The sequence below is a fragment of the Marmota monax genome, unplaced genomic scaffold (genome assembly GCF_021218885.2).
Source record: "Marmota monax isolate L192 unplaced genomic scaffold, Marmota_monax_Labrador192_F-V1.1 WCK01_AAM20220418_F8-fsc00049, whole genome shotgun sequence".
NCBI classification, from domain to species: Eukaryota; Metazoa; Chordata; class Mammalia; order Rodentia; family Sciuridae; genus Marmota; species Marmota monax.
Genome location: NW_026694221.1, coordinates 2,941,262 through 2,962,196, shown reverse-complemented (window position 1 = coordinate 2,962,196; position 20,935 = coordinate 2,941,262). Strand labels below are relative to the sequence as shown.

The window sequence follows — 20,935 nt, the reverse complement described above, 5'->3', positions numbered from 1 at the left end:
TGGGCTTAGAGTCTACTACAACCTAAGAATTTAACTATGCTTTCCCTATGTCTCAATTTTTTTCACATACAAAATAATCAGGACTTCAGAGATTTACTAGGAGAATTATATGAGATAATAAAGAGTTTAACAACTTTATATTGGTTACTATCCTAAATTAAATAACTTCAGGTTAATAAAATATACATCCTTCCTTCACTTAAACTATGCAGATTCACGGATTTTCCTGAAAATCAGGAACTTATCGCCCTGTTAACAGTATTCCCCAAATTACTTTGTGCAGATAAAGAAAGTGAAGAGGTCTTTGGAGAAAATCAAAGGGCCAATTCAAGGAAAAAAGGTTCTCACCCTGCCTTTCTTTTATTTCTTCAGAGGTTCAAAAACTACACACAAAAACTAATAATTTTACATTATATTTCAGTTTGTTGCTGCCATTGTTTTTGTTTCTCGAGAAAGTCAATCTTTCTTTTTTTCTTTTGAATTAGAGCAAAACCGTCAAACAGAACAAAAGGAGGGAGGAAATTAGCAGAGGATCAAGATTGAAAATGATCAATAAAAAGTTATAGACACTACATAAAATATGAATATTTAAAGATGGAATTAAAGTAAATTAACATGATTAATCTCTTTAATATCTCACCCTCAGTCTGTACACTTGAAATTTTAGTAAATGTCATAAAATGGAACAGGCTAAACACAACAATATAAAAAGTAGAAGTACAGCAATAATGATTAAAAATGGAAAATATATATACACCTATTTATGTCTATTGATGTTTTCAAGTCAACATACATAATTAATGTTTGCAAAAGCAATGCTGTGCTCAAATATGCTAGTTGAGCAAATATGTATTAAAAATATTTATGGTTAAGATAGATGAGCACTAATTACAGGTGTTCAACTGTTTTAATTGTAATTTCTATTATTTTTACATCTTAAATTGACTAATATAACTTAAGATAGGTTACCTAAATCCCTGAAAGTAATAATTACTATAACATAATACCACACTGCCTTTGACTCTAAAGCGTCAATTCCATGCATTTTATCTCACTGACCAACTGAGTCAGAGATACATGGTATGTTACAGTGAATTTTGTAATACAGACATAAGAAACTGAATTAAAAGAAAAATTTTCATGTTAAATTGATAAAATACAAACCAGATCTTTTGCTTTTAAAGAGCACTAAGGGTTGGAATGCAGAAGAAAAAATTGGGACAAAATGCTTCATATACTTATTTTTAAAAAGCTGCAATACCAAATGATACAGAAATAAATAATTTGCAGTATTTTTGATCCTTTATTGATGATTAAGAAAATAAGATAGTAGGGACTGGGGTCGTGGCTCAGTGGTAAAGCCTCACCTAGCATATATGAGGGTTCAATCCTCAGGAGCACATAAAAATAAATTTAAAAAAATAAAGGTATAAAAAATAAAAAAGGAAAAGAATGAAAAATTCTAACCTTAAAGCAAATAGAGCCCCAACATAATAATACCATTATCACATTTAATTTCTAATTCATGTCTAACTACCCATACTAACAATGCTTGCATAATAAACTATAATTCTCTTTAGTGAAGCATATAGAAAAGATATGTTTTAACTCATTTTATCAGTTATTAAGCCAGCTAAGTTTTCATTTTACGTACACCTAGGAGTCACTGATGTGATCTCCTCTGCAGTACAAGATTCCTTTGCTGTATCACACAAATGCTGGTTTTGCCCCCTTGAAATAACTGGTGAAGTTAGCTGAAGCTTTCTTGGATAGCCAATTCTACTGCTTTGTATTCTTCACTATAAAGTATAAAACTGCATTTCTGGAACTTCTATTTATGTTTTCCAGATCAGTCTGTTTCCTCTACCATAGAAAAGATTTTAAGTTATTTAAAGGCAAATATAATAACTTCCCTTACTCTATTAATAAGAATCATTTGTCAAATACCATTATTTTTAGAATATACATCATTTTGATCATCTTTTATACAGTTTAGTATTTACTATTCCACATAACCTAGAAATCACAATAATATTTTAAGTATGGCCTGTCTAGAACATAACACTAATATGTACTTCTCACGAGGAAGGTACTGTTCTAGGCAATTTATATGTCTATCCGGCAACTGGTTTAATGTTAATGTTTTTATCAGTTGCTTGATCAGTATTCATTCATACTGTGCTTGCCATTAACCGAAATTTCTGTAACCTCCCAGTTCTATTTCATTATGTATTTGTAGAGAACAGTTTTTTTGACCTACATACAAAGTTCTAAATTTAAGTGTTGTTGATGTTTGTGCACTAATAAAAGATATTACTTTGGCACAGTATCATCAATGGCATAGTGAATAACTGTAACATCAGATCAGATATTCATCAAAAGCTATTTTGATAATTTATTAGCCTTTGTTTTTGCATAGTAAATAGAGGACTGTCATCTAAAAGGGTACCATCTAGATAGATAGTTAAAAGTACCTTAATCTTGGAACTATTTTCTAGTGAAATTTAGATGGTGATAAGAGAGTCTTAGTATAAGATTAAACTATAATAGCAAGAAATAATAGATTAAAAGGCCTAGGTAGGTTTATTTTCTACCATTTGTAAAATAGTTTCTAGTCCTTTGAAAAATATCAGCTGATAATTCTACTCAAATACATCTTCAATTGTGAGAACTAAGATTGATTAAAATAAATGACTGAAAGACACCTTATCTGAACAACCTATCACATATCAAGTTAGAAGTTACTGTTATGCTGAACATTCTTAGGTATATCATTTCATTAAACTCACACAAAAATTCTCCAGTGGGTAATTTCATTTGCTTCCATTTATAGGTAAAGTATAGGATCATGCTCTATGGTGTTAGCTAGTACTAAACCTAAACATCAGTTCTGAAACCCAGCCCAAAGATTTTAGACAAGTTACTTAATATCTCTAAACCTGAATTTATAGTTTTTCTGGTGTATAAAATGAAGATTCCATAGAGATCTTATAGATATTAAACCAGTTAATGTGTAACAAGTAATATATCTAGTGGCTGGCACAGAAGACGTATTTCAAATGGTAACCATGTTGAACAGAAGGAACTTTAGTCCTCACATTCTCAACCGTTTATACTATTTTACCTCAATAAGTTCATAGAGAAGTAATATCATCTCGTTACTATCAAATATATAGATTTCACTCAGTATGTTTAAATTTATGAATTTCCCCCCTCTTTTCATAGTGTTCAATATTTGAGAAGTTAGACAGTATATAACATTTCCTTTTTTAAAAAATATTATTCCCAAGCTTAGGAATCTTTCACAATCATATTAGATGGTTAAAGAAAGGAAAAGATATCACAAAGATTTTCTCCAAGAATAATAAGGGATATGAACTTATTTCCATCAAATGTAAGTTCTATATTTTAAAAATACACAAAAACAAATCATTTGGATGGTGAGTTCTGAGAGATGAAGTCTATATCGTTATTTTTAGAGTGAAGCTTATTAAGGCTCAATGAGAAGTCAAAAAGACAGAAATTCATAGTTTTCAAACAGTTTATACACTTCTTTGTTCAGAGTATAAAATGTATACTCTAGTTAAATTTCACTTTCATTGTTTTTGAAGAAAGGCATGACAGTCTTTTAAAAACTGCACTTAAGTAGGAGGAAAAGTTTGTCTAGGGTTAAACACTAATTTATGCAAAACCCAGGTTTTGACAGGACTCCTGTCAATGTCAAATAGCAGGTGCACTTTTTGTAAGACTGGCAGAAAAGCCTTGTATCAGAGCTAAAATGAAGTTGCTGATTTATGAAGGCTGTTACAAACCATAAAATTTTGAAAGCATGGAATAAAATAGTTTCCATAAAGAAAAAAAAATAGAAATCATTATAACTTTGCAGTAAATATCATTAGCTTAAGGGACCATGATTCAATCGTTTTCTGAAAAAAATTAGTTTACTTTAAAAATGTGGATTTTATATTAGAGCTATATTTTAAGAGTAAATATAAAATTTCATTTTATTAGTAACATTCGAGCAGAAAATAAAATTTTAACAAAAAAAATAAAAGAAAAGAAATTAGCTTGAAGAAAAGGAGGGTATGAAGAAGCAGCGAGGGTTTCCTTCCAAGGTAAGTAATTTAGGATGGATGTACAAGTTCTAATTTCAATTTGTAGCTGCTTCTGCAATTCAGGGTCAAAAATCATCACTTTTCAGATATTACCAATAAATGAGGATGCTCTTTCCAAAGCCTTAAAGGAAAACTAAAGAAATGAAACTAACACTGATTCAGAACCCACATGCCTGACATTTTAATCATTCTTCGACCTAACAAAATATTTATTGAGCAGTTTCTGTGTTCCTCACAACCACCCTATGAGGTTACATTTCTACTGTTATTTTTCAGAGGAGAAAATATAACCGAGGTTAAAAAAGATTATATATGCCTAGGTTATGCTGGACTCTAAAGTTCATGCTCTCTCAACATATTACAGTAGATGCAGAGGCTAAAGGATAAAATTAGGCTAATTATGTAATAAAACTTTTATGAAGTTAATATGAATAAATATCAAGTGCTTTCCATTTAACATTTTAAATATATAATGAAAGTAATGAATTAAGGTAAATACAGAGCTTAGAACTAATTTCTAGTACAAAAACTAAAGAATACAATAAAGTGAGATATCAGTGCCCAAATGTAAATTTCTATTCTTTATAATGCCAGATGCAACATAAAATGGTTTTCTTTTATTGGTTTGAGTCAAGCTATTTAAACATTTTATCCTAGTGAGTTATAGAGGCAAAGAACCTAGCACACAATGCCAAACTAGCTCTTATGTGGCACCTTACACTTACAAAATGATTTTGCAATGTGTTGGTATTCATGCTCATTTTTCTTTCAGTGAAGAAAGGAGGCATTTTTTTTTTTTAACTGAGAGAAATCCAATCGGCTTATCAAATACAGAAATCATCTTTATAAAACTCATCCAAGTTAAAATTTCCCCCCCTTCTCTTTGTATCTACAGATATAGATTATCTTTTCCAGGAAAATGACTACTTGAGAAGTATAATAAAGCAGTAAAATTCACTAAATATTTTCAAATTCTTGACATTAACATTATTCATATGAATACATTTATCCACAGAAGTTTAGATAAATACAAATTATTATTTTGTACACTTAGCAAGTTTGTACATTTACTTGAGAATTTGTCACTAAAATACTTTAAAAATAAGGGGTATTCATCAATTTCATAAATCCCCTAGTAATATTTCTCTGTTTCAAGAGTTATAACGTTCATAGCATGAACTGTGAGACAGGTTATTTTTCTAAACTCTGTAGTTTTAGAGATCCTAGGCTGTTTTGGGTTCTTTTTTAGAAATTTTACCAATATTTTGGGATGGTAGCAATTAGAGATTAAGTGTCTATGATGATAGAATTGTACCCTCCAATGACACAGATTACTCTATGGTAGTTTACAGACTTCTTTTTGATCATAAGAACATCTATTCTTAATAGGATTATGTAGTTTCCTATTTGGATTCCGTTTTTAAATTTCATTGCTAGTGATGGACAACACTTTATAGCTGTCATACAAAAATTATGATGAGCACTAAAAATTTTTTCTCATTTGAAAGTGATAGGAAAATCTCTCTCCATGAGTGTTGATAACAGATGAATAGGTCAGTAGATTAGTTTAAACCTTATGAAATTAAACAGTGTCTTAAAAAAATAATTTCCTACCTTATTTTCTTGCTCTCTTTACTGAGATAAATCCCCCAAAGGAACAATTTAGCAAATACCACAAATTTTCAAACACTGGTATGTTTCACATGTGTGTGCATAAGTGCATGCACATGTATACACACATTGTGTCTTGCTTTGCTCAGGTACCTGAATAACATTTTTATTTATTGAATATATTCATACCTAGCATAAAGATGAGCTCAAGATGACCTGAAACTTTGTTAACATTCCTGGGATTATATTGCCATATAACCAAGAGCCTAAAACCTGCTTCACAGGACATTTTCCAATACTGAATTTTGCTGATTTCCAAGGGTCACAATATTATTACTAGATAGACTCTCAAACACCAACTTCCTCATGAGACCCCTCTATTGAAAATTGGTTGAGTGGTTACCTGTTAGCTTGGGATTAATAAACCCGGAAGGGTTATATCACTTGTGGATCAAATACTTTCCTTATGTTACTAAAAGACTAGAAACTGAGAATGAATTGTCACAAAATAATTCTTGTTCATTTTACTTGCTTTTGAATTTTTTAATTGAAAGTATATTAAAAAGTTTATAAAACTGAATTTATACATATAGGGGCTACATAACTTTACCACTTAAAATCAACTACAATGTTGAATATATTCTCATTTAAGACTGAATTATTTTTATTCACTTACTATAAGGGCTTCCCATATATTACAGTCTTTATAATGATCTTTTATGATAACTGTATAATATTTCAGATAGATGATACTTTACCATTCTCTTACTGATGGACATTTAGGTCGATTCTAGGATTTTTTTTTTTTTTGCTATTATGAAAATGTTGTAATAATAATCTCCCAGTAATTAGCTCTTTTTCTTTTTCTATACTTCAGGGGGAGACATTAACAACAGTAGAAATACTGGATTCAAATTTATGAACACTTTTAAGTCTTGGGAGAAAAGAAAAAAAAAATCAAAAGAATCATATCAATTCGCACTGCTATTAGCAATGTATAAGAGTACCCATATTACTGCATCCCTGCCAGCATGAGTGTTATCATTTACTTTCCCCCCATTAATTAATAATCTTAAAACTATACTAATTGTTTCAATTTGTAGTTTATTACTTCCAGAAGTCAGTATTTCTCTTTAATTTTTAGTCAAAAAAGATGACACTGCTACTTCAGCAAGAAACCATATTGAGCATAAGTCAATGGTTTGAGGCTAAAAAAAATAAAAGCCTTAATAAAGTTAATCATGACACGAGTAACTGTTATTGTGCCACACAGTAATTAGGCATTAATATGGCAAGCAGTTCCTGTAAGTGGCTGTTATCACTATTATTTACAGATAGCTAAACTAAGCATTCTTAGATGGGGGTGGGGAGAGGATTGACCAAGCTCTTAGTCCTCATAAGGATTCCCTGATTTGAAGTCAGATGTGATCCAGAAGGCAAATTCTACTTTTACCTCAGCAACATGCACCCTCCATAAATTGAGTGCTTTCTAAAGACAGCACTGTAAATTAAGTTTGGCTGAAGGTGGGCCAGCATTTATTTTACTGAGAACAGGCATATCAGATGTTATTCAACTGACCAAAGAAATAGCCATCAAGCGCCTTATTTCTTCTACAATTATTCCTCAAGTTAAGAATCTAGATTTCCAGTGAGACCTCAGAGAGAACTTTAAATTTGGAACTATTTCCATCTCCTTTCCCACAGAGAAGATGAAAGAACTAGAGGCACATTTAGATTCTAGTTTCCCAGTTAACCTTACTAACAAACAACAGGAGCAAGCTAGGAAACAGGACTTTAAGAACTTCCCTGTGCCAAATTTTTTTTTCCCAACATTGAATTTTCATAAATTAGAAATGCATTCATTGATGTTTCTAAGCACAGAATTCTGGGAAGATTAAAGAAGGGTAATAGAGTAGGAAGGGTAAGAAGGGATAATAGTAGTCTACACACTATAGTGAAGATTAATCAATCTGGTTTTAAATTCCTAAGAGTTCAGAACTCCGAAGCATGCAGAGGATAGAAATAACAGTTCTCATATGTAGAGAATATAAGGAGAAGCAAAAGGAGTACAATCAGCCTGGGGTGCTATACAAATGCAAAGCTGAGAACACTAGACTACAGAAGAAAAGGGCAGGAGGCCAAGCCTATAATAAAAATTTATGTTTTTGTAGATGTTGAGAGGTTACAAATCACATTTACCTCGATTGTATTACTTAATCCTCACAAGAACCTGTACTGCTACTGAGACCCAGAGATGTTAAGGAACTTACCCAAAGTCACATAGGTAGTAAGTAGCAGAGCCGGGACTCGAACCCAGGTCTTCTGATTCCTCCTGTGCATCTCCAGCTCCCCTGGAGCTGAAGCAGGGCAAAAAGGGAGGTGGAAGTAATTTGCCCAAAACCAGCCTTGCCCTCTCCCCAAGGAAGAGCAAAAAACATTTAATTCTCTCAGTGACCCTTTTCACCAAATTCTTTCAGGATAAAGCACACAAGAATCTGAAAATATTTCTCAGCCTTGGGTTCATGTATGGCAATAAATGTAAATGACATTAGAAATTATTTTTGGATATACTTTGCCATTTATGTGCAATTGATTAGAATATCAAAGTATAGTAATCCTCTTTTCAGAAAGTAAAAATATTTAATAATTATTCTTTAAAGAAGTTATGATTTTTGTTTGACATTTTCAGTTAAACTTTTTAATTGCAATATTATAAAAATTATTTTGAAAAGTGCTGAAGAACCAGACATCCATCAACTTTTAATCTTCTCTGTGGCTACATTTTTACCTATCTTAATCATCTTCCCTGAATGGTTATTGTCAGTAAGGCATTTATAATCATTCAAATGGAAAAAAATTCACAGTTGTCTTTTCATAACCAACTTTGAGTATTTTCAACAATTAGCAATGTATATGCATCATCTTCTAGAGATATAAATCTTATATTTTTTTCAAAATTATGACTAGAATACTTTTAATGTAGACTTTCTTAATTTTCTATAACAAAATTTAGACTCTCTAGTTTTTAGTTTACAGATTTCTTAATTTTTCTTAAAGGAATTATATGTTTTAATTTCTCATCCTATTTAAACTTTAATAAGTTTTAAATACAGACAATGAAGAAATTTATTTCCTTTACTAATTTTCTAAGAATACAATTCAAATGAACTATGATCAATTAATCAATTGTAGATGTTTTTATAAGAAGCCCCAATGTACTTCAGCCTCTATTTTTCCATTTCTGAGAACAACTATCAGTAGGGTCAAGTGCAAAGTTAGCAGTTATACAAGTTAGGGAATACAAATCAACCAGGAATATCAAGGTATTTGTGAACTTTGAAAGATACTCCAACTGTTCTTCACTTAAGCATCAGTCCTATCTAGATTGTAATATATCCAACCCAATATTTAAAAGTAATCTGACACCTTTAAGATAAATAAGGTGGCAAACATTCACAAACCAAAATAAAATAAATGAAGAAGATGAGGAGGAAGAGTCTGGATAAGGAGTGAGAGGTAGAGATGTGGAGTAAAGAAAAGGAAATAAAGGGTAACCTAAAAGACCTAAGAAATTTAAAGTAAGAATTAATTCTCTCTCTCTTTCCCTTTAAGATTTCAGTTTCATATTTTAAAAAATCTGATCAAGTCTAATATTCTTTTGGGTACAGACAACCAATTTCAGGATTTCTTGATATATGAAGATTCACACCATCTGGTTACCTTATGAAAAAAAAGTACATTAGTATACTTTGTACATGTTATTGTAAACCTTATTCATGTCTTTTCATGATAAAATGCTCATTGTGTTATACTAAATTATCCACTTAATGTTATAAAAAATAATTACCAACACTTAAAAAATTACAGGTACATACATTTTAGAATTTCAACCAGAATTAAAAGTGATTTCTAATATCTTGCTTTGTATAATAAGCTGTTTGTTAATCTTGATCAAGAGAGTTGACCCTAATTTCCTAATTACACAATGTGAGAGAAGCAAGCATATTTATTTAACATGACAAAAAATGCCAATAAAGGTGTGTTAAAGTTAATAGAGTTTTGGAAGCCAGTGTTAGGCTTCCAAAATTAATTTCTTCATGGTATTCCAGGGACTCAACATACATAACAAAACTGTAACCAGGAACAAAGACAGCAATGATTCAAAGATGGCACCATTTCAGTCTGATGGCAGCCTTATCAATATTTACTAAGAGGTTTCTGGAGGAAAGGAAATGCATCTTCTACTTCTCTTATATCTTTTTAGTCTTTTGCACATACACAGGGCGATCTGTTTTCCAAAGACTTTTTGGTACAAAAAGAAATTAAGGAATATTTGATTAAAAAAAAAAAAAAAGAAAAGAAAAATTAACCAGGCTTGTCATTTTTTAATATAATCAAGGTGATCAACAGGACTACACTAATTATTCAATAAATAATTAAATAATTGCTGCCCTCCTTCCACTGTTTCAGCTAACAACAGTAGTTCATGGACTAACTTAAAATTCCGATGCCATCAACTTATGGTATACATCTACTTATTATTCATATAATTCCTTAGCATTCCTACAGTTAATATGCAACAGTAAATTCTTCCTTCACTTATAAATAAGTGCCTAAAAGAGGATATAACTTGAATAAGGATATTTTTTCTTCCAGATCTCTCAAGTGAGCTCTGGCATCAGATCCAAGATTATCAGTTCATCTGATTTAACAAATGAAATCAAGAAAATAAAAACAGGAGACCTAGAGCAGTTAGAAGAATTAGTTTCCCAGGAGGCTTTGAATAACAAGCTTTTAAATACATAAAACAATAATATATAAAGGCCTAAGACAATTCACTGGTGCATTATTAAAAGAATAATACAAATGTTAGTACAAAGCAAATACATTGGTCTTTATAAGTCCTCTTCTCCATTTAAGAATATCCACACACCCAGTGGAATTAACTTACTTGGACACTTTTTTTTTTTTTTACTTAATAGTCAATGCCAGTTTAATGAAAAACAGGAGATTGGGGGAGAGGGCTTTATATTTCACCTTAGACTAGGTGAAAAACTCCAAAGAAAAAAATCCAAAAAAATGATGAAATACCGTACTGATAGAAAATATAAACAAATTGTGGGTTATTAGGTGAGAATTATAGGAAAAGACAATAATATTATGAAAGCTACAAAAGGCGTTTTCACAAATGGCAATTTCTGAATGTTATACAAAAGATAGTGAATTGTGTATAATTACATGTACAATAAAATATTTTATGAAATTAAATCCTACTGTAACAGCAGAAAGATTTAAAAGGGCATAAAATTTCAGAAAAATATTTTGCCCCCTAGTCATAGAAAATCTTGAAATATTTGTTGTTTGAGGAGAAGTTGTTCTGTATACATTTAGTCTTCATTTGAGGAGAAGTTGTTCTGTATACATTTAGTCTTCATTTAAAACAAAAATACATTATAGGGGCTGTAGCTCAGTGGCAAAGCACTTGCCTAGCATGCATGAGGCACTGGATTCAATCCTTAGCACCACATAAAAATTAACAAATAAAATATAGGCATTCTGTCCATCTACAACTACAAAAATATACATTATAAGAGGTTTGGAAAATGTATAACAATAAATTTTAAGGATAAATCTTTCTCATTTTTTAGATGGGAGATTTAAAAACCATCAAGTTAAGAAAATAGTTAACATGTTTTCCAGGTACCTCACACAGATTTTCTATAACAAGTTCTAATGTGAAGGGTAGGGTGGGGTTGCATGAGCAAATAAGGCTTTGAAGCACTCTATATTACCTGTCCTATGGAGATTTAAGATATTTATTAACTTGTTAGTGACTCAAATAAGTCCTGTAATCAAAAAGGACTTACTTAACACAGCATTTTCCAAATCTGTTTAAGTATAAAACAGAACTCATGTTCTTAGAACATACTTTAGAAAACTATATGGATGAAGTGAGAAGAAAAATATATCCCTCAAAAAATGACTTCAGTATTTTCATGATGCTCTAAGCTGCCAAATTAAAAACTTCTTCATTATGTTTACTCTTAATAAATTATGAGTTTTTTTAAAAAGCAAATAAAATGTACTCACTGTTGCAGTATTTCCTTTCCCTTCTGAATGGAGCTCTCAGCCAATGACAGGCCACTAAGGGACTTATTTCAAGCCAAGGTGTAAAACTCCTGCCAGTAGTTCCCAAGCTTAATGGAACTGGAAGCTCTATAATACCAAAGTATTTCTCACAAGGAGATAGATAAATTCTGCTATTTTTACTAGAAGTTTAACAGTAAAACCTATTGGATATGATTCTAGAATAAACAGCATAGATCCAGTAAAGTTCAGAAAATTAGGATCAGTAGGAAGACTATTTTTATTTGTACAAAAAGATACCAGAAGTTAAAAAAAAATTTAAAAAAGGATACAATGTTTAAGAAACAGAATAAAAACTAAGGGAAATGACTAATAAACAAGATGATAAAAGTTAATATATAGAGAAAAAAGTTAAGTATACAGAGAAAGAGCATTAAATAGAGATACACAGATGACTGTGTAAGATTAAAAAGAGAATGGGTAACTGATAACTCATTATGGTATGCAATCAAATATGCATCATAAGTCAACTTTTAGTCCAAATCGTTGAGGTACACCATCACTGACTTTAGAAGACACAGAACCACACTGAGGGAGATCCCACTGAAAGGAAATGATCTATAGTTCAATAATCAACATTGTTTTACTGGTATTCTAGATGAAGATGAAAAAGGCTCAGAAATTTACCAGAAACTAAAACAGAATTTCATTTTTTCTTTAATTCAAGAAGGATGCCTTTTAAGATTTACAAATGTAAGGCTGACATCTTTGGGAACATAGAAATAAAACAAAATATCCTTATAATGCATTGATTTCATTACTTTTTCCCTGTGCAATGAGCATATTAGCAAGTCCTCCATCTAGAAATGGTAAAATTCAAAGGAGTTGAAAAATACAGTTTTAAAATTCCCTTTAAGTTAAATAAATGAAAAGACAAAATTTGTATTTAGAAGTGAACAACCCTGAGTCTACTGAATCAAAAAAGTATGAGGAGAAAATAACTGCACCTGACAATTCCAACCCCCTTTAGCGGTGGCTCTCACCCATGAAAGCCCCCATTCAGATTACTTCAAAGGAAAAAAATTAAAATTATATAATAGTCAGTATAAAGGTAAAGCATCATGAATTTACTTCTTAATTAACCAACACAACATATTCACAAGTCCATGCCATTAATAAAAGGGAGACTCAGATGATAAAAGATTAATGTATCATCTCATACTATTATAATTCATGTGTATAACAAAAGAATGCTATATATTTTTCAAATAATTATGCTAACCTGACAGAGAAAATGACTAATATTTAAGTAATTTGAAGATTAACTTTCTTTACAAACTTTAAAGTTAGAAACCTCAAGAATATCATTAACTAAAAAGAAAAATGTCTTAGGTAATACCCTGATATGTTACTTTACTGTGGGAGTTACTTTGCCTTCAGAAAGAGAAAAAAAAATTATATATATACATATATATATATATATATGTGTGTGTGTGTGTGTGTGTGTGTGTATATATTTATATATACATGTATGTGTATATATGTATGTATATATGTAAAAATATATGTATGTATATATATATATATATATATATACACACACATATATATAATATGTACTTTTATTGATCAATAAGGAAAAATCAGTTTACCCAGAAACCATTTAAAAAAGTTCTTACATAGTTTGAAAAGATTACAATATATTATATTAAAATTTAAACATACTTTTGTACACATTCTTAAAATAGTATATTATTTTTAACATTAATTTAAAAGATGAAATAAATTATCTCTATTGAATAGTATAGCTAGATCAAAACTAAATCTCAAAGTTTTCATAATATTCCATTAGGTTTAGCTGTTACAATCTGAATTTGACTTTTAAGGGTCAGAAATGAACAATTTTTAAAGTGACATACTTAAGCAAATAGAGTATACTTAAGAATAAATCATCTCCTCTCTATGCCAACAGATTTTGTATCTCCAGTAAATTGGTTTTATATAATCAACAATCTACTGTAGGAATTTCAAAAGGTTGAGTAATAGATGAAGAAGAAATAAAGTTTGTCTAATACAAACAAAGATTATTAAAATGAAGCCTAAAGATACTACATGGTGAATTGGGGCACAGGTCAGTGGTAGAGCATGTACTTATTAGCATGCACAAGGCTGTGGATTAAATCCCCAGCATAAGAAAGAAAGAAAGATACTGACATAAAGTTTTCAAGTTCAAAAGCCTATAATTTGAAAATTATGTTCTTAAATGGGTTAAACTAACCATGTACCTTGCCTTGATTTACTGTTTACTTTGCAAAAGAAAATGGGTATTGCCTATTCCCCAAAATATGTATAGTGGAAGCCAACATATTGTAATATTTTAGTGACTTTAACCAAACTATGTGTTTAGTGAAAAAATGTAATTATGCTAGATTATTTGTACTAATTTAAGAATTTATCAGCAAGAATAAAAAACTTTATAGACTGGATCAACTAAGTATTTGCACTTTTTATTAAATACTAATTGGCAGAAATTCACTGTTACATAATTCTGATATTCCTTTGAAATTAATGTTTTGTATAACAACTGTCTTCTTTTTAATATCCACTATAATTTTCAATATCAAAATCAAACTACTTATAACCTAATTTATCATTAAGTCACTGAAATTGTTAACAGGATATGTTCTAATAATACTTAAGCTTTGTTTTAAATTCTTTAATTTACATATCCCAATTCTTCATTTTTCTTCTCATTTAAATAGGTTAGTTTTTTTGTTCTGTGCCATTTTAACATTTTTATTAGTATAAGAATAATCTATGGTTTTTGTGAATATTATTTGAATTTAAAAAGGTGACTTTCAAATGTGCTTTCCAAGATGCCATTATTAAAAATAAAGAAAGAAATAAAGAACAACAAACACTATGTGCAGTTACTTCAAAACTAAAACTTGAGATTGATAGTTCTTAAGTATGCTAAGTTGGAAAGTATACACATTGTAATTACTATAAAAAACAGAGCTGAATTCTTCTAAAAACAAATTTTACTTTTTAAATATGTGAAATAAAGCTGGGCACAATGCCATGTGCCTGTAGTTCTAGCTACTTGTGAGGCTTAAGCAGGAAGATCACCTGAGCCCAGGAGTTCAAGGCCAGCCTAGCAACAAGCCACACCTGTCTTTAAAAATAATAATAAAAAAGTAAAAGAACATAAACAAGATTTATTGCTGTACTTTCTTCCATAAAAATTTCATCTTCAAACTAAGGTAGAATAAAGATCTATATATTACTTAAACTAAAACTTCAGTAAATAAAAGAGTATTTTCTCTACTATTATTTTAAAGTTTCAAAACACAAGAAGATCCTGATGAGACATTGAAGTGTTTCATATAGTAAAAATTATAACTTTCTTACTTTTGTGCAGAGACCAGATACTTTGGTGTATTTTGTGGTTTTTATATATACCTCTCACTTAAGTGATGCCTGGCATCTAACAGATGTGCACAGAATATGTTGAATAGATACATATTTTATAGAAAAACACTTAGGATAATCACCTGAAAGACAATAACCATCTACCTATCAAACATTACCTACACAATCATAATTTTTCTGGTTAAAACAGTAGGTGAACAGTGATCATTTCCTGATAGCAAGAAGCAGATACTGTAAACTTTGAAAAGTTTAGATACCATCATGTTCTAAAACACTGCTTAGGACATAAAAGTTTCAGTAGAATCCAGGTCCTGAATGTATGTGGAAAATCAGAACTCAACAGCATCCTCCCAGGTTTAGAAGAACAATTCAGTAGCAACAGCACCCAAAACACACAAAAGGATTGTCAGAACCGCAGTCTGAGCAGTAGTGCCAAGGTATTTTACAGTGCTTCCAAATTGCCTGGGGCATCTGTTTACTGGTTTTCTATTAATAGTTTTAGAATTACAAGGAGCCAGTTGGGAAAGGGCCATAATATTTTCTCATGTGGTAGTTAAAAATATAAAATAATACTGTTTCTCCATGTATTTCATAAGAAATACATGAGACTCCATTATGTTTTATTTGCTTTGCTAACATATGGAAAACCCTACAATAGTGCAAAGACTCAATCTTTATAAAACAAAAGCCAGAAAAAAAGTTAAAGCATTTACCCAATTCACAATGAGCTGTAAATTTCACATTACATGTGATAATTAGAAAGTTCACTACAATAAAGGAAAGAAGACAGAATGTTTTATGGTAGCCAAAAGAACCAGGTGAAATCTAGCTAGAGCAATAACAACAAAACCAAAATTGAGCATGACTTACCAAAAAGTTCAGTCAATCATTTTGGAAGAAATAAAGTCTTTAATAATATTTAGAACATATATTTGGCCATTTAAAATATCATCCCTGAGTATGTTCTGGAATTAAAAAGGTATCTCCAGAGAAAAAAGGGAAATAAATAATTGGCCTATAGACATATGTAAGGCGAAAAAATTCCTAAATCTCACGAGAAAAACATTAACACTTAGATTTAAAGTATTTACTTGATTTTTATTTTAATTTTTCATACAATAGACTGTTAACTTAGTCATTGAGTCTCTTAATATTTCATGCTTTTTATTTAATGCTTGATCCTTAAACCTCTAAGAAACAATACAAGCAACTGACTTCTGTAAAGGCTTTTGGCTTAAATGCAGGTTTTTTTTCCTTTTCTCTCTCTCTCTCTCTTTTTTTTTTTTTTTTGCAAACTACTTAAAAGGTCTTCACTTACACTGGGGAAAACTGAAAACTTAAGAGGTTATCTAAAATCGTGTGCCAATAACAAACATAAATCTTAATAAAAGATACAGTATCATTTCACAATAAAAATACTAATGCACATTTGTAGTGCAAGAGTTAAAAAATTAAAATGAATAATTGTGCTAAGGACTTGAACAACTTTCCTTGCACCTTTGCAGCCCTTTAGTTTTACTAGTATGACTTATCAATTAGTGTTATCTTCTTATTGGTACAGTGAATGCCATTCTTTTTGATAATTTTATACATATTTGATTAATTTAAACCATGTTATAGTCTCTAGTCACAAAAAGAAAAAGTGCTCACAGTCCACAACATTAACACTGTTGGCAGCTAAGAGAATCACACACTAACTTTACATTACATGTACTAACATTCACATAGGTTATATTTCTGCAGGGGCTTTTCATGTATACGCACACATACACACACACACACACACACACACACACACACACACATATATATATTTTAATGGTGAATAATGAAGAAATGTTAAATTAGTGGCCTCTATATTTCAAGAAGGAGAGGTTTCTCTCAACCAAGGTAATTATTCACGCAAATAAAAAAATATTCATTTTTGCAAAATTATAAACCATTAAGAATCATTTGATTATGTATAAATAGAATTAAAGAAATACTAACACTTCCAAAATATTTAATGATTTATCCTGATTCTTTTTGAAAAATATTTTAAGTACCTTATAAAAGACTTTTAAATAAAATACAGGAAAAGAAAATGAGTTTAAAAATAGCAAACTAAATCATAGATGAGTATTCACAAATGGGTAGGCAAAAAAAGGAAGTATAGTTGTTCAGCATAGAATCATTACATGGGCTATGACATCTGATAAATATATTCTCCAGCTAAGTTTGCATAGATTTAAAATCAAGGATAAGGCAATGAAAACTATTAAGGTGGGAAAAGGAAAAGTCTCTGACTATAAAAAGCTCTGAACAGAAGAGGTTCAGTAAGGAATTACAAATGTGATCCTTATCACCTTGGAACTTTAAAAGAAAGGTGAGAAGAAGCAAGGTAAGAAAACTAAATTTTCTTTAAGGAGAAAAGAATTAAATTCTGACTAAGCGTATAAAATTTTTTAAAAAGCTAAATAACGTAAGAATTCTATTTCTGATTCTTTATTAAGGCTAAAACCTATTAGGAGTATATAGAGAATAGCAAACCAGAACTTAATGTCTAGAAATATAGATCAAAAAATAATTACTTTCATCATCAAAACTAGATTAAGTATATTAATGGGAAAAATAGAATGAAAATATTTATAATGAGAACAACAAGAGTAAATATATGGTTAAATCAAATATCTCCAAGAAAAGAAAAGCATAAATTATATATTGATGGTATTTCAGTCTTTTAGAAGAAAAGCAGATAAACTGTATAAAATGAGAGCAAGAAAAAGTATCTCTTAAGTAAACATATAAACCATTAGTAATGTCAAATTATAAAATATAAGATGATAAATCATCTAGAAAATGATTTTATTTTAGAAAAAAAAAGGCAGAAAATAAAGATCCATGGCTCCTAACATGGATTATTGCTATTAGGTTCCATGTTGTTGTTTTATTTATATTTGAGGGTAGAGGAACCAGTAAAGATACAAAAGAAAACTTTAAAAAACCAAAACTAAAATCAGCTCATGAGAGAACAATGTATGCTTCAAGGATAAAGGCTACTTTCTAAATATAATTTTCTGGCATATTTTGGTATTTTAGGGAAATAGGAACAAATTAGGCTTACAATAATAAATTTATATACAACTACCCACAGGGAGATGTGAGAAAAATAAGAAAAATTTTATTTAACTAATTCTAAGATTTCTAATGCCCAGGTTTTTGCCCAAGTGTGGCTGAGAAACTATACAAAATCATGAGTTCTATATAAAATGGACTCTAAATGAGGCCAGTAAGCTCTAAATTATATCATCAAAGTTATCACACAGATTTGACAAACATTTGGCAATAAAACTAATCAAATAATTATTAAACAGATATTTATTGTTAATCTGTATATATATTTGTGTGTATGTGTGTGAGGGGGGGCAAATGCAGTGTGAATTCATATATAATTTAAAGTATTTTTTAAAATTTTACATGTAACTAGAAGAGTAAGCAATATACATGTATCCAACAGAGATTTAACTATTACAACTGCTGGACATAGTTTAGTCAGATTTAAAATAACAATATGGGAAAGAACAAAATATGCATAAAAACACATTTTACAAATATAAATTTTTGGCAAACATGTAAATAAGGGTACCTATTTCCAAAGTAATAAAACAGCACATTATACAAGAAAAGTAATTCCAATGCAATCATTTTTATTTTAGTTCAGAATAATTATTAAATTAAAATCATATTTTGGGGTAGCTAGTTTTAAACAAATTCAAAACATTTTTCCATTTGCAAATTTTGTATGACTATAACTAATGTTTTAGAGCTATATGTTTTCTTCAAAATAGATTATGCCTTTGTACAGAATTTGGATCACGTACCCATGCCTCTGTCTGAATGGGCTTGATATTGCTTAGTAGCACCTCTTCGTAGTTTCCATAATCAACGAATTTAACAACTGCTGTCATACCAGAAGAATGGAGGGCTTCAACTTCTGCTCGGTAAAACTGAGAAGGGAATAAGGAATTTTAAGTATGACAATCAATGCTATACTCCAAGGCAATGTTAATGGAAATACAGATTTTCAAGGTGTATCACTATAACAATGCATAATGTAGTTTTTTTGCTATTTAAGTTTATTTAACAAAAAGTTTAATATAAAAATGTATGTGGCCCTATTTTTATGCCTTCTAAAGATGGTCTGTTTAACTAGACAATGCATAATATTTTTAAGAAAGAAACCCTACCATTAGTTCACCCTCTAATATTGATAAGGTAATACATAGATACAAATCAGAATATATTAACAAGCAATTTATTTTAAAAAGAGAAATATATAACAAAAATAAATTACAAAGAAAAAAGGTCATTGCTTCTTTATCACAAATGGCTGGAGTAAGGTAAGGATATTGAGTAAGGAGTATAAGCACTTCAGTCAAATCTGGGATTTGTAGAGTTTGAAACAATCTATCCCGTGTAATTTGCCTCTGAGAACCTCATGCATTTGACAGACTTGTAAGGAACTGATTTACATAATAATTATAATTAAAAATTTGTTATGATAATTGAGAGTAGGTCATATGATAGAGTACTTCTTCAATATAGATCAATATACATTCAAGACCCAAATTATAGGTCTGAAAGTTGTTTAGTGAATGTGAAATAAATATAAAAAATAATTTGCTCTTAGAGAACATTTTCTTCAAGGTAGGATAGCTGGATGCTGGACTGTAACAATATATCTACTAACAGTATCTCTTCAAAAGTTCACCAGAATAAAGGCAATAAAAATTCACATTTTCTACATCCTTCAAAAAAAATCTTATTACCCCAAGAATATAAGGAAATAATTGGTTTTTAGCTACATTTAACTAGTGTATTTTGTACTACAAAAAGTGTTCAGTGAATCCATGGTTTTCCTTCCCAGGTCTGGTTGTTGCAGGTTTAGTCAGTTCAAAGAAGTTCAACAGACATAGGAAGACAAATAAGTTGATACTCTTATGAACTTAGGATGTGTATACCACTTATCTGGTTTGTATTTTCAGCTTGTGACATAGAGGTGAGTTTTTAAAAGGCCTCATTTAAGAAACTCTACCCCAAATAAAGTCAAATCTTTAATACAAAAATTACCTTATAGTTTAAGAAAAATGATTCATTAAAAAAACCCACTTCTATATAAGTATTATAATACAGGTGTAGAGATGTGGCACTTAAACTGAGGAGCTCAGGAAAAACTTCCTGAGGTAGATGGAATGGGTTCAAGGGTGAAGCGCATTTAGTCAAATAAAGAGCAGTGACAGGTATTCCAGGGGAAGTTACAAAGACATAAAACATGAAGCTGAGTGTAAAAAACTAAAAACAGTTTTAAATTAATTATGATGTGAGAAGGTGGTTAAACCAACAAGAAATGTAGGATAAGTATGTAAGGATCAGATAATGGAAGGTCTGTATGCATGCTCAAGTCTGTATTTCATCAGCAGGTAAAAGATTTTAAGGAAAAACAATAGCATGTTCTAAGAGAAGAATCACAATGGTGGCACTATTAATGACAAATTTAAGAATAATGGGGTTTAAGGCAAGGAAACCAATTTGAAAGCTGTTAAAATATTCCAGGTCAGAGGGGAGAAAGAGCTGAACTAGTCTGGCAGTCTCAATGAAGAAGGAGAATTGCCCGCCAATTCTCAGATCCTTCTTTGGAAACAATGCTAGAA

At 30.2% G+C, this 20,935-nt stretch overlaps 1 protein-coding gene across 5 annotated transcripts in view; it reads right to left on the bottom strand.

The window, feature by feature from the left end:
- The window catches only part of Tdrd3 (tudor domain containing 3), a 134,636-nt gene that overhangs the window by 15,459 nt on the left and 98,242 nt on the right, over window positions 1-20,935 (bottom strand). For 3 of the 5 annotated variants that reach the window (XM_046466448.2, XM_046466451.1, XM_058586099.1), the window contains one exon: window positions 19,106-19,231. In XM_046466448.2, the coding sequence (XP_046322404.1) occupies window positions 19,106-19,231 (126 nt within the window). Of the gene's footprint in view, window positions 1-7,995; window positions 8,084-19,105; window positions 19,232-20,935 lie in introns of those variants that run through there. The other 2 variants (XM_046466449.2, XM_046466450.2) reach the window with 2 other exon arrangements.